The sequence below is a fragment of the Pleurodeles waltl genome, chromosome 10 (genome assembly GCF_031143425.1).
Source record: "Pleurodeles waltl isolate 20211129_DDA chromosome 10, aPleWal1.hap1.20221129, whole genome shotgun sequence".
NCBI classification, from domain to species: Eukaryota; Metazoa; Chordata; class Amphibia; order Caudata; family Salamandridae; genus Pleurodeles; species Pleurodeles waltl.
Genome location: NC_090449.1, coordinates 552734621 through 552750262, shown reverse-complemented (window position 1 = coordinate 552750262; position 15642 = coordinate 552734621). Strand labels below are relative to the sequence as shown.

At 45.8% G+C, this 15642-nt stretch overlaps 1 protein-coding gene across 2 annotated transcripts in view; it reads right to left on the bottom strand.

The window, feature by feature from the left end:
* Nucleotides 1-15642, bottom strand: part of ARF1 (ARF GTPase 1) — a 145728-nt gene that overhangs the window by 10467 nt on the left and 119619 nt on the right. For both annotated transcript variants that reach the window (XM_069210982.1, XM_069210983.1), the window contains exon 4: nucleotides 11699-11823. In XM_069210982.1, coding sequence (XP_069067083.1) covers nucleotides 11699-11823 — 125 coding nt within the window. The remainder of the gene's footprint in view (nucleotides 1-11698; nucleotides 11824-15642) is intronic.

Genomic DNA, 15642 nt, shown 5'->3' with positions numbered 1-15642 from the left:
CGTCAAACTAGCAATAAGAGCAGCGATGAAGTAACTTTATCCCACTTCTAGCTCTCTCCTCTTCTCAAACAGGATGACTTCCCACCAAAAGGAAGAATGAGGGGAGGTGAAAAGAACAGGATGCCAATGCCACCTGAAGTGTGCAAATCTTTCCATGTGCATAATAGCTCTATTAACACTGCTGATTAACTTGTTTGCTGCAGTGATGCTAGAGTCTACAAGTGTGACACTCAATCACAGTCATGGAGGATACAACCCTTCACTTTTGCTTTCTCTAACCAACCCTCCCCACAACTTTTCAATTGAGTTCATCCATTAAAGAAAAAAAACACAGTAAGTACTGGGAAGACCAACTCTAAGCACCTGCCGCTTTAACCAGCAAACCGTTGTCACTGGTTAAGACCTCTTCAATGTGACCACGTTCCTCAGAATGGGTTTGGGAACCCAATAAACTTGCCGTTAGGGATCAACAAGGAACCATGCTTGACCTACACATTGACCTAGAAAGCAAGTAATTTCACAGCAAGAGTCAAGTTTCTGACAGAAGTATTGGAGGGAGCAAAATCAGATGCCCTACATGAACTTAAGACTTCTAGAAGACGAGCTCAAAGATGTATAGTCTTGAAAATTAATGAGTATACTTAAGTGAAACATGCAATTGAATGAAAATTAAGTGGATTAAGAAAACAAAACGTTATAAATTCAATCTTCGTCATCTTGATCATGTAGAACATATTGAAGCAAACTCATGTGATTCTTATTTAGTTTTTTTTACTCTAAAAAGTAAAAATGAATTCTGAGCAAGCATACTGCCAGATAACCGACAGATCCCTGGGAAACACAAACTGTCTAGTACAGTGTGCAAACATCTACAGAACATGGTCACAACTACTATAATTAGCAACATTACAGTCATGAGGATACTCATCTTGCAACTGATACCTTGACTTATGTGACAGTGCTTCCACCCTCTCAAGCATCTGGAATCGAGTGGCTTTTCCCCATTTCCTGTGAAAATCCACCCTTCATTCTGCACATAAATAAGAGCTAAGACTACAGCTTCCAGGTCATTAATTAGAAGAAAACACATCTCCTATTACCACAGTAGCTTTTAAAATTAGGTAATGTTCTAATCATCTCAAGAGCGGATTGGAGAAATGACATCCTTGCATGTGTTCCATTATCTGACTCTACCCTACTCATAGGCAACGTCCAAAATAAAGGTAGATTACTCCACAGAGAAAAAAAACATCTGATTAGATATCACCCATCCTCCAAGACCAAGCAGGATTCCCTTAAAGGTACGCTCATGCGGCAAAATATGCCACCTCACTTTAGGATCTACCTACATGAAAGTACCCCCTTCTCTGTCTTAACTCATGGCCACTGGATCTAGAAATCTGAGAAGCCCAAGACTCACTTCTACTAGAAGTTCCTAAATTTAAATCTTCTTCATCCTACTAAACAGTCATTCTTAGGACTAGCCGCCTCTATCTGGAACTCTGTCAGCAAACCTAAAAACATTAATTCTACTTGCAAAATTTCAGGAAACAATCTCAAGCTCATCTGTTTAGTTACTTCCTGATGTGAAATCACTATTATAAGTATTATACTCTGATGAACAGTCCCAAATCCTAGATAAACTGTATCAATTTATGTCATGCTTCTCTTCTCCAACTATAATCTATTTTTTTTGTTTTCAGTTTCTGGTTTATTGCAAAGGGCCCATATACCTCTCTGGTTCTGGCTCATCTATTATATGTCTAAACAATGCAAAGGAGGAGAAAGGCTTATCAGTATTGCAGTGGGTAATGCAACTGATGTCCTCACTGATTAACATTGTTGGACCTGTAATCTTTGGAGTGTCAACCCCAGATTTTTGCTTTCTGTTGCTGAACCAGTTTTTATTTGCATTGGAACTCTGCACTTTTTACATGCTAATCAGTGGTAAATGTTCTTGTGCTCTTGCTCCAAAACATGGTAAAATCAGACTACACCTAATTGACACATTTAATCTACTTCTAAGTCGCAAGTAAATGGTACAAGTGCCCAGGGCCTGTAAATGTTACTAATGGGCCTGCAGCACTCATTGATCCACCAACAAAAGTAGCACTGTAAAACTTCAGGTTTGCTACTGCAGCGTTTGTGTGCAGTTTAAAAATTGTCATATCAACCTGGCAAAATAAACCTTTCGTCACGTCTAAACCTTTCTTTTTAATACTTACAAGTCACCCATAAGGTGAAGGCCCCAAAGGATTACAAGGCAGGGTGTGTTGTAATTAAAAATTAGGGCATGTGTACTTAACGTTTACATGTCCTAGCAGTTCAACTCCAAAATGTTTGTCGGTGTTGTAAGGCCTAGCTGACCCATTAACACTGGGTTACCTTATTACCTTTAATAAGTGATAACTTTGGCCTGGAAGCAGATAGTGAGATGCCGTTTACACTCTAATTGTAATTTAAAATCCTCTCTAATGATAAAAGTAAAATTTCAAGTCAATTCTGAGCGTGAAACATTTAGAAAGTTAGCATTTTCTTGTCACAACATTTGCGCAACCTGTCAGCAGGTCACATAACTAAATGGCTCTGCTACTGGGGTTTGTGTAGTCCTTCCAGGCAGTGACACAAAGGGGCTTATGTGTGGGCCCAGCACCACTTGCACTTGAAAAAGGTTTTGCCTCCTGCACGCACAGAGGAATCCTACTCTAAAAGCCTGCCCTGTCCCCAGACTGTTTGGAACCTTGACAGAGAAGGGGAAGATCTTTCTGGACCCAGCTTTGGGGGAAGGACATGGTGTCCCCCCTCCCGACAATAGCTGGCACTAGGTAAAATACTGGACTATCAAATTCACCTCTCATCACACTCCTGGGTCTGTGGGAGTTACAAAAGATGGACTGCCAAACTCCCAGAGGACTACCCTGTTTAAAGGACTCCCTTTCTGTCAGAAAAGGAAGACTCGACCTGCTTGCTACCAAGAGTGACTCCAAGCGTTGGTTGGCTGAACTCGTGTGTGAGGTACAGCAACACAACAAGCTTCAGAGACTTCCCTGCAACTACCCGGCTGACCTGCTACAACTAGACCTGCAACTAGATCTGCCGGAGCCCTCTGCTGGAGCGAGTCTTGATCACCCATCCCCAAGAGGTGCTTTCAGATCCTGGACCCTAGGCTGGCATCAGTAAAAGCACTCCTCCCTCCTTAACTGAAGGGCTAATCAAAGTCTTCGCAAAGTAATGCAGGGCCCTGCAAAGCCTAAACCTGCCCAAAGCTTTACCCGCGCAATCACCATGTATAGTTTTCTTATCATTAATTTCATTGTAACTATTGCAGTGATATTATCAATAATGTCATAGGTGTCATGAGTGTTGTATTATGTGGAGTAAATAGCAGTACATGGCGAGAGCATGCATTAGTTACCTTAGGGCATGAGGCATAGCTACTATAGCTAACTATAACTGTTGGATTTCAGCGGCTTTGTCCATGTTAATCACTAAAACGACTGAAAACTCCCTTATCTAATGTTACTTTAACCTTTGTTTTTTCTGCGTATTTCTACTTTTTTTGGTTGTAAAATAATATTTTGTCACCGTATGTACAGCCAGCCAGCCATTCCCGGCCCACTTCGTTTTTTGCAGGCCACAGACCAGACCCTTGTTCAGTCGCCCAGTTAGTCAACCAGCCGTCCCCATTCCTGAGTCTATCATGGATATGTGAACCGCCATCACCAGGGCCTGTCTGTGGAGCTGGGCAGGGCGGTTATGCCATTGGGTCCCCTGCATGCTGCGGGAGCTGGCATTGCTCCTGCCTGGAGAGAGCAGCTGTTTTCTTGTATGGTCTCTCCAGGAGGGATCCACCGAAGTCTGCTCAAACCCAGCGGGACCACGTTAAAGTCTCTTGCCGGATGGGAGTAGATGTGCCTTTCCTGCCTGTGATAGGCTCCCTGGGCCATAGTAATAGAGCCAGCCCCAGAGGGTGGGGTACCTGGGGCCTTTAGAGGTTCAGGGAGGTGGCTGAGCATCCTCCCCTCAACTGAAGTATGGCCCATGGCCCTGGGAGACTGGGTTGCCCAGGCCTTTTAAGGCTTGGAAGGGGGGCTGTAGAGTCCCTCTCCCATTCATTTAAATATTGGCCTGGGATGGGGTCCTCCGAGCCTTTTGGTGGGGGTGGGGGGCTCCCCCTCCTTTATACACATCAGCTCCAGGGGAGGGATTCCTGGGGCTTTTTTTCGGCTAAGGGGGCAGGGAGCACGTGCCTGCTCCCTCCCCCCAACCCCAACAAATATCAGCCCCAGGGGATGAGGGTCCCTGGGACCGCCTAGAAGCCTGGGGAGGGACAGCCACGTGCCCCTCTCCCCCTAAATTACACGCTTGCCTTTACCCCCCCCCCAATTTTACAGCAGATTTGCTGAATATTTTCAGATGGGGTCCCTCTAAGAGGTCGAGGGGGTCAGGGTATCCCGTCTTTTTTGTATTTATTTATATCAAAAAGGACTTGGGACGGAGTCCACCGTCCTAAGATGGTTGTGTCGATTCCTGGTTGACATGGTGGCTGCCAATCAGATCTCAGCATCCGCTCTGCAGGCTATGCACGGTGGTATGTACAAAATATTTGAGTATTTATTGCTCAGAAACTATTGAATGCATTTACACCAAATCAAAATAAGCACCGGCAAAGCTGACAGCTATTGTCTACACATGGCTGCTGTTCAGCATGGCTTAAAGTGGTGTGGACCGTCAGAGGAGTCTGAGTGGAGCATGGTGAATAGTGTCAGCTGAGTTGGGGTGGAGTGGTGTTCAGTTGCAGAATGTCATGGAGTAAAGTGAAATGAGGTGGAGTAGATTGAGGTAGTGGACTGGATTGGAGTAGAGTGGTGTGTACTGAAATGGGGTGAAGTGGACTGGAGTGGGGTGGATACGATTAAATTGGATGAACTGAATTGGAGTTATAGGACTCCGGTGGGGTGGACTGGGTTAGGGTGGGGTGAACTGGAGTAGGGTGGATTGGGGTCAACTGATACAGGGTGGTGTGGACTGGAGTGGATAGAGGTGGATTGATTGTGGTAGACGGAATTGGGGTGGACTGGAATTGAGTGTATGGAATCAGATTGAGGGGTGGATTGGACTGGAGTGGGTAGAATTAAAGTAGTTTTGCATGAGGTGGATTGGACAGAAGTGGGGCGAATTAAGGTGGACTGGATTGGAATGGGGTGGGCAGGAGTGGGTTGGGGTAGATTAGACTGGAGTGCGGCGGACTGGGGCGAGGTGGACTGGATTAGAGTTGGGTAGATTTGATTCAGTGGGTTGAAATAGACTGGATTGTGCTGCAGTGGGGGTGGATTGGAGTAGGGTGAATTGGGATACAGTTGAGTGAACTGGATTGGAGTGGGGCAGATTGTTTTGAATTGTAGTGGGACAGGTTGTTTTGGATTGGAGTGGGGAAGTTCAACAGGCCACCAAGTGTCGTTCCTTGGCTAGGTGAACAAGCTGGCTCTCTTAGCCGGTACTTCGGGTTTAGCTTGGCGAGCGACTATGTTGGCGCATTCCATGATCAACTGGGAGGAGATCTTCGTAGCCTGTTCTGGTCCTTGGTGATGAATCAGGGAGGTTGGGGTTGAGAGCACTGTTCCACTAGTCTTTGGATACCCTTTTCCAGTTTCTGCGTGTGAAACTGGGATCCACAGTGCTAGTGTTAGCTCCTGAGATGGTGAAGTGGATCCTGTAGTGGTTGGTCCAGGTGAGCTGCGAGACGTGGTTGTAATTGACTGCTGCTGGACATAATGTGTGGAGCATGGGTCCTGCGATGTGGGTGGGGTCAGTGACAAGTTGTTGGAGGTAGACGTTGCTCATGCTTTCCAGGTCAGTTGTGTTCATGTCGTGGGGGGGGGGGGGAGGGGGGGGGGGAGTCTATGGCGATTGGGGCAATGCGGTTAGGGAGTGTTTTGCAGACGTTGGGGTGTGGTCCTGGTGGTATGTATGTGAGGGTGCCTCTGATAGTGCTATTTCAGTCATGTGAAGTTGGAAATTCAGATGCTCCATTATTGGGGTCGGATCGTCTGAGGAGGCTGTGCAGCGGATGGTGTCCTTGTAGATGACAATTCCACCTCCATGGTTGCTGATGGTAATGTTTGGCACGGAGGTGGGGCTCTGAGGAAGAGGAAGCCTGGGGTGAAAGATGACATGTCCCACATCTCCGTAGTGTGTTTGCCGAATGATTGTGCGTTGAGTAGAATGCACTTGAGTTGTGCAGTGGCGGTCTTGGTCAGCGTAGTGGGCACAGTCATGCTTGTGCCGTCTCCAGCGTTGGTGGTTGCTTCGGTGTTGCAAGTGAAGTGGCAGCGCTGGCAGGAGAATAGTCCTCTGGTGGTGTGTGGAGATGTGTGGCAGCAGTTGTTGAGCCTGGGGTCCAGGGCTCAAACCTCTGAAAAGGTGTAGCTGCAGGGGGTGTAAGATCCAGGATTCCTGGCGCTGAGCGCAGTCCAGGAGCATAAGGGCTTTCCTTTTGTGCACTAGCAGCGGGGCCTTGCTGCCTGCCTCCATGAGTAAATCCTGGGAGGAGGGAGGGGCGCTGGGAAAACAGGCAGCAGGAGGGAGTGACAAATGAGGAAAAAACAAGGAGAAAGTAAAAAAACGAGGGAAAAGCAGGAGAAAGCACTCAGAAAACTGAAGGAAACCAAAAACGAGGTTAAAGCAGATTGTTTTTAATTGCACTGGAGAAGACTGGAGTGGGGCAGAGTGGAGCAGGTTGGGAGGATTGGAGTGTGGATTGGGTTGAGTGGTTTGGATTGGGGAGGATGGATTGGTCTGGGGTGGATTGGATTGAGTGCTATGGATTGGTTTGGGTGAGGTGGGGTGGACTGGCATGGATTGTAGTGGGGTGCATTGGGGTGTACTACACGATGCGTTAAAGAATAATTTCAGAAATTAAACATAAGAAACAATGCCACTTTGCAATATTTAGAAGATAATCATCATCTTTAAAGAACAGCGCCCATGAGCAAAAAAATTAGTGCAAAGTGAGAAAAGATAACTTGGCAAAATTAAAAGGAAAGAGTGAACTTTAGAAAATAAAACTTTACAATTTTGTTTGACCTGCTGGGCACGTTGCTGCCAGTCACACACCTTCAGTTTGCAGGGCCTTAGAAGTTGTTGAGAAGTACAATCAATCACGCTGGGAGCAGCAGACAGGCACTGATTAAGTTAAATCAATCAGTGCCTGGTCCCTGCTTCACACTCAGTGACGGAAACAATGCTATGCCTGTTGTGACCAATTACAAGACTGTGAAGAAGAGGGCAACACAAGCCAATAAATGGTAAATGATGAGCAATGGGCAGGCTCTAAGACCACTGTAAAATTACAATCGTCTAGAAGAGATAGCACATGTGCTGTCTAGCTGAGACCTAAAAAAAAAAAAAAGCACCTTTTCTGGACCAAGATCTAGCTTTCTACCAAATTTGGTAAATCTGTTCAATGGTTGGGCTGTAGCGGTGTCTAAAGTTTCTATGGAAAAATTTATGGGGAAAACACGTTTTTTGCCACCTGCCCATTTTTTCTCTCAGCTCCCAGTTGGCGGATCCCCTACAACCTTCCATGTGCAAACTAGTCAGAAAGTACCACTTTTGTGAAACGTTTCACTGAGATTTGTCAAATGGCGTCAAAGTTATTAGCAACACAAAAAGGCATTTCCTATGGAAACACGATCCTAACTAACTACCCAGTGGCGACCGCCACTTGGTAATTCTAAATATTTATGTAGCAGTAAACTGCATAATGCAGTCAAGATAGAACAAAAAGAGCCATTCGTAAAATTACATTATAACTTTCATACTTTTAATATGGCACAACTTGCACCTGGAGATCAGAATCTGAAAACCTGTATGCTGAACATTCAATTTGGCTAGGGATGAGACAATGGAGAGCCTACAGGGATACAGGCGTATGCTTCACCACATTTATGTTACAAGTTACTTTGCAGGTTTCCGTGAATGGGATCACAATTCTGAATAGAAAAGCAATATGAAGACATGACAGTCATCTACCCAAGTGCACTATTTCAAATACCTAAGTGGTACGTTTTTGCATACCTCGGTGATTCTGTAACTGAGCTTCTAAGCCCTGCTTATATGTGGGGGCTAGGATCTGGTCTTCAACAAACGGTTGTTGAGTGCATTTTTGCTGAAAACCTGCTCATTGTGGTGGTTATGAGCCATGGATACACTTGGTCATTCTCCTATGTCTGTTACGGTGGGGAGTTGAGCAGTAGGGTGGCACAGCTAGACACTGCAGAGATGCAGGGAGCTGATGCGGGCCATCTAGCATTGCTCGCAACCATCAACTGTGGCATTGAAGTGGAGACGGGGACCGATTTTAAGGTATTGTGATGCTAGCCCTTGCTTCATGCACCCAATTCAACTTTTGTATGCCTCTCTAACAGCACAACTTTGCCTCAACGGGGTGATCTTGGAAGTAGGTAGGAGTGCCCCTTATCTCCAGTCCTCTTTGCTGTTGAGATGGAACCACTGGCTTATGGCAGCATCACACAGTGGGCTCAACTTCACGGCCCAGAGGATAGTCAGGTGCATGCTGGCTGATGTCACAATATGCGTCTGATAACCTCAAATAAACCTGGCTCCCATCTGTGAAATCATCAGATTTGGCAGAGATTTGTGAATTCACATAAATGCAGCTAAATCTACTTCCTCCCTCCCTCCCCCCCCCCCTCACCTCTGGTACACATTCATTTGAATCTGAATATCCCTTACAGTGGAACACTGACCAGGTGAACTACCTGGATATATGGCTCAGCAGAGACGTGGACGAACACTGGAGGGCTGACTACAGCAGGGCCATAACGTGGTTAGAGGAGAGGATCCAGGCCTCTGCTGCCTCTATCAGTGATGAGGCGGATTGCTGTTCTGGAAAAGTTGGTCTTACCTACCTTCTTGCATCTCTTTATTAACCTTCCACTCCCACTTACGACACACCTCCTCTTGTTACTGTGTTCTAATCTGATATCCCCAGTCTGGGCCAGCAGGCAGCGGAGGGTTACATGGTAGACGCTTACCGTTGTGTTTCAGCAGGAGGGCCGGAATGCTTCCAATATGACCATGTACGCTCTTTGCGCACAAGCCCAATACATTCACTTGGGGCTTTACTTCCCACAGTGGGGGAAGCAGCCCCATGCCCACCTGGCCTGAGTACTCTAGTAGCCTTCCAGGTGACTGCAAGCAGATATGACAGTGGAGTGAGTTTGCTCGCAGTGGGATGGCATGCAACATACCAGGCTGCCTTGCATTTATGTTCATTCTATCCCACTTGCGTGGAATCTCATGCTGCCACTTTTGCAAGACAATGGCACCAGAGCAAGGGATCACTACATTTGCAGACAAACACCCGGAGGGTCAACTTCTGCCTCTATTCGCAGATGAGCACCCTCGACCCACTGCGCTAGACATCCTAATGTACCAGATCTGCGCTACATGTTGTGCTTTCCGTGATATTCCCTGTGCCCCCCCCCCCGCTTCCCTCCCTCCCCAAGCTGCACATGCTAGAACACATGCTGAAAAACCTTTCCCCTCGCAAACTGGTCACCTGATTGTATGCAGAGATGCAGGACACAGCAGCAGTTCACATTCCGTGCACTGGGGCAGGAGGCCTGCACCGAGGGCTGACACCTGGCTGCAGGATGCATTCTATTTCCAGGAGCAGTTTTCTAACTACTAGGAATTCATGCCACCGAGATCCAGTCCAAAAGGCATCTGGGAACCAACGTTAGCTTACTTAAGACAAAGCAAGGAAGGGAGGGGGATCCACTGGATTAAAGAGCTGCCACTACGCCTACAGGGGATACCGGAGAACGTGGCTGTTCATCCCTCTATCGCTCGTTTGCCCGATACATTGAGCCACAGAGCAGAAAGGAATAACGTGTATAATTAACTTGGTAATCTCTCTGATGCAGTGCCGTTTAAATGATTTGTTAGGCACTACAACAAATTCACTGTGGTGTTTTTGCCTGTACCCTCATTCCATTTTCACTTTCCTTCCCCTTTCAGAGGCGTTTGTCTTGTTATCTTTATGAAATGCCCCAAAAAATATTTTAAAAAGGTACTGAGGCTACCCCTACAGGGGATAATACAGACTATGGTTATTACTAGAAAGAAAAAAACAAACACCCTGTATTCCAGGAAAAGTGGGTAAAAATGATATATAGAAAAGCAATATCTCCCCAAGAATCGTTTAACAATTATACTGATCATCAACACTGAACTCCACCAAATGCCATCCCTGCTAATTAAATAGAATAATGTTATACAAACAAGAGAAAAGTGTCTACATACGTATCAAAGGCATGACTTTCGACAACTCAAAGTGCACAGTGCAAGTGACCAAACGCGCACAAACATATAATGAGCCACACCTAGGGGGCCTATTTTCATAAGAATCTAGACAATGTAGACTTTCCCCACACACAAGAAATTGGCTACTTTAAGGTATGCAAAATCACTGGTCCAGAGTCAGAAGTTCCAGTTGTAGGATTATCGTGGGCTATGGTGATCACTGGCAAAATGGTACTAAGCACAACTGACTAGCAGTACAATAAATGGTACAGCTAGTAAACAGTCCACTGGTGTAGTTTCTGGGGTATCGAACTTTAGCAGCTAGTGGCTTTGGCTCATGAACGGACGGTATAAACATGTGTTAGGCACATCCAATGGTCACAAACATTTCAAATAGCATCTGGCAGTGGGGTGTTTACGATTGGAGTCCAGACAAGTCTTTAAACTGTGATACACATGAAAGTGCAAGTATTACAGAGAGACAGTTTACATGACTCTGCAATCAGTGACTAGTCTCAATCTCTGAACCACACCCTCAGACTGCTTTGAAATGACAATATATGTGTTTTCTGAAAAAGCCAGAGAACAGAATGAAGTAGTACTGGGAGAGGCATGTGTCTCACTCTTGCTGTCATGGAACATCTACTGTGTTTTCCAAACCTGAAGTCATTAGTTTTAAGGCATCTGTGCTTCAGTACTCCTGCTTCCCCACGGTCTAGTACATATTGGAAAAATACGAGTATGTGCAAGGAAAACGGAATCGTTGTGTGGTACCATTCAGGAATGTTCAGCCCAACAGCACTGTTTTCCTTTCTCAAAAATAAAATGAAGTAGGATAAGGAATACATAATCTTACAACTGATGAGGTGAGGCAGCAATCAGCAGAAATTAAGAGGAGTAATGAAAGGAAAATCAGGCCTGAGAAGAAGCAACGGGGGGGGAAGGGATTATGGTAGTGGATGTGCCAAATTGAAGTAATTAACAGATAATCAGGTGACCTCATTGCTAATCCATTACCAAAGGAACTGAAGGGTCTTGTGCAAGGACTAAATGTAACAAGTTAAATATGGGGACATTACCTTCATTTGTAGCCCTGAGTATCAACTTCCTTCATATTTATGGAACGTCATAAAATTTTCAGTTTTACATTTTGCTACTTCAGCTATATAAACTACCAATCAGCTAATATTTTTTACATTTTCTAAGCAGTCCAGGACCCAAGCTAGGCGTAAAAAACATCAAGGATCCTTGGACCACAGGTTAATCACTGGACTAAATGATGGCCCACTTCATCACAAGATCACCAAACCTGGTTGGAGGATTGTCCCACTATTAAAAAAGGTTCCAAATGAAGGATTTATCTTACCTGTTTGTTAGCAAATACTAATAAGACTGCATCTCTAAGTTCATCTTCTGCTAGCATTCTCATCAACTCCTCCCGTGCTTCATTTACTCGCTCTCTGTCATTACTGTCCACTACAAAAATCAAACCTGTTGATAAAAAATACATTGTTAATAATTATTTCACTAGAACATGTACTAAACAGAACTTAGTGCTAGCATGACATAAAAGTTAAATGGGATAAAAGCTGTAATAAATGATCCTTACTTTAATAACCCCAAATAAGCACTGGTTTAAGAGCACTGTGTGGTCAACAGTATGTGTTTTTTTTTTTATGATCAAAAGGTGTAACTAATCACGGAAGGCTTAAAGCAAATGTTTAGTTCTATCTTTTAGGACTTCTGTACACAGCGACCCATGAGCCCTTGAAATTAAGTCTGCGTCACTGAGTAAACGATACGCAAGGCAGAAGGGTAGTTTTCCTCATTTCACAGAAAACGTCATGGAACAGATGACATGGTTGGTAAGTGGAACTGCACGAGTCCATAAGGGACACCAGTACTTTAGCACTACAGTGATTAACAAAGTCAGCATGAAGTGTGTTTTGTTTCCTGACCAGACAAAGCCAATAAAGCAGATAGCAATATTTATTTATTCATAGGCACACAATGTTTTCCTACTAATATACTAGCAGTTAACTAGATTTAATTATTCACTAGCTACAATTTATGCAAATTAATTACTTTACATTAATTTGGACAAGTATTTCTATCTAGGAATGGGGTGACCAATATATGTCAAGGAAGGTTTGACGTGAAGCAAAATTTGTCATTACTCACTAGATAAATATGCATACACAAACTAAATGGGAATTATCTAGAAATTCATCAGATTTGCATGATATCGGATGAGGGTGCTTCCATTCCGAGCCTATATTGCACATGTCTTTTCTATTCAGTTAAATATAATTCGCACTTCAGCGAATAGTAAAACTGATTAAGTAATAATGACAGTTGTAAAATAGCAAAAAAGTAGTGACTTCACTAACCGTGTGATGTAAAACAATGAGCCAGAGGGAAATGCTAAAGGAAATCATATGAACAAAGTTTTCCTGCTCACTCGTAGTATTCTCAGTGGACTTATGAAAATGTTACTTACCTTCGGTAATATTCTTTCTGGTTTGCAATTTAGCTGGTTAGCCACGAGGATGATGTTCTGTATGTTCAGACATTTGGCGGTGTCTCGCCTACTGACAGACGATGTAGGACCCCACGCCTCCCTGTTTGTAGACAGCAGGATGGTTTTCAGGGCCAGATGGATCATCTAAAACTCCAGAAGACTGATGGGGAGCTGGCTCTCCACTGGAGAGCAAGGGACTTAGATCTCCACTTTTCCCAGACAGGACCTGTAACAATGCAGTGATGCATTTGTGACCACCATGACCTCTATGTGGAGTAAGTGGCATTCCAAGGGTCAGCTACAACTGCAGATACTGTGGTCCCCTCCCTTGATATCCGAATGGAGTCAGAGGTTGTCCTTGATGCTGGGCTTACCAGAATCAGAAGTTACGCTGCAGGACCTGATTGAGCCATCTGGAATTCGGTATAAGAATGCATGAAGAGAGGAGACCAAGACGTCTCAGACGTCCTCACCAAAAACCAAGACTGATTCTGAAACGTCAGAATCATATCCTGATTGTCCTGGACTCATTTTGACAGAGGAAAAGCCTTGATTCCTTTGTGTCCAGTTCTGCCCCATTAAGTGGAAGCTTCTGCAAGGGGATAGGATGGGAATTAGGCTTGCTGATGTCAAAATTTAGCCGTTGTCCAGAGATGGTCTACAAGTGACACTGGCAAGCCTGCCTTCAGTAGCCAGTTGTCAAAATACAGGCATAAGTCTACTTATGATATCTGAAGATGAGCAGCCACCACTGCCATCATTTCCATCTATATTCGAGGTAAGAATGAAGGGGAGGCCAGTAAATTGGAAATGTTCCAGGTCCACCTTGAACTGTAGGTAATGCGTCCATTTTCTTGCGATAATGGCATTACTCCTAGTCCTACTCCCTCGCCTTCCTTTAAACCAATGAGGCTTCCTGCCTCCAACTAGACCCTCCCCTTCCCTTTTAAACCCCCCCCCCCCCCCCACCCCTACCCCCTCCTGTACAAAAACCAAGCCCAAGCAGCAACTCAGACAGTCCGTACCGGGAGGGAACGGAAAGGAAGGCGAGGGAGTAGTACTAGGAGTAATGCCATTATCGCAAGAAAATGGACGCATTACCTCTCGTCCCTCCCTCGCCTTCCTTTAAACCAATGAGACATAGCAAGAATCACACAGGAGACGGACACTGAGTTGCAAGAAGTTCAATATCATGCACAAAGGCCACCAAAACCCCGCCACTAAGACTTCATAGAGGATAAGACCCGGTGAACCAATACCGACTCCAAACTACCCAAGTCCGACCGGCCAGAATGCCGAACGCCAAAGGCGAGGCCCAAGTGGCGGCCCTGCAAATTACCACCACTGAAATCCCCTGAGACTCTGCCACCCAAGCCGCCATACCCCTGGTAGAACGACCCCAAACCCCTTGATGAGGAACAACCCCTATCAAGGAAAAAAACAAACCGAATCAATGATCTCACCCCCCGACTCAAGGAAGCCGTGGAAGGCATCTCCGCTACGGGCCGGCCCAAAATTTACAAAAAGCGAATCACCCTCACGGAAAGGAGCCACCACCCTCAGGCACTCCAACAAAGCCCTGCGTACATCCAACAAATGCAAACGAACCACCTCCACCAAAGCGGGATTCGGACAAAAGAAAGGAAGGATGACCTCCTGGCGAGCATGAAAAGAAGAATTGACTTTCGGGATAAAAGAAGGTACCGGAACCAGAACCACCCGATCCGGAAAAACTTCCCAAAAAGGAAAGGAACAGGCCAAGGCCCCCAATACAACTAAACGGCGAGCCGAAGCAATGGCCACCAAAAAAAAACATCCTTAAGGAAAGACGACGTAAACAGTCCCCCAGAGGTTCAAAAGGTTAATCCGTTAAAACCTCCAATACCAAAGAAAGATCCCCTGAAGGAAAAGAACGTACAGGGCGAGGAAACAAATGAAGAAGCCCCTGAAAAAATCCCGGCAACAAACGACCCTTAACCGGAAGGCTGCGCCACGGACCTCAAAATGCCTGAATAGCCGCCCACTGTACCAGCAGAGACACCCCAGACAACTACAACTGTGCACCGTCCTGCAAGACCTGCATCACATCAAAGAGAGACGTGCCAGTAGGATCCAATACATGCCTCAAGCATCAAGAAGACAAAAAAACCTTCCACAGCCTACCCTAAGGAAGTAAAGTGGAACGCCGCCTGGAACCCAGTAAAGTAGAACTTAAAGCCACAGGCACCCCCAGACCCGTCAAACCTCGGCGGGCCATTCCCAGGCCGTCAAGTGTAACCTCCCCTAAGACCTCAACGAGAGGCCGGGAAACTCCAGGGGAGACGGACACAGAGGAAGAGGCCACATCCGACCGGATGCCCTCAGCCGCAGCAATGGGAACCAATTCGCCCTAGGCCAATGGGGAGCAATCCGGACAACCCTGGCCCCCAGAAGCCGCACCCCTAACAGCAAAGGCCTGAGTAGCTGAAACGGCGGGAACGCATACAAAAGGCCCCTCGGCCAAGGACACGACATCCCGTCCACCTCCCAGGCTTGGGGACACCGAAAACCGGGAGCCGAAGTGACCGAGCTACGCGTTTTTCTCGGACGCGAACACATCCAGCACTGGAAGACCCCAGAGCCGAACCAGATGAAGAAACAGCGAACTCTGGACGGAGAAAAGTTGAGAGGAAGTAACACAATGCCCGAACGTATGCAGCCCAGAGAGCAGAAACCCACTCCTGAGCCCACACAAAAATCTTCCAGGCCAGACCGAACAAAGCCCTAGACCAGGTCCCCCCTTGAAGTAT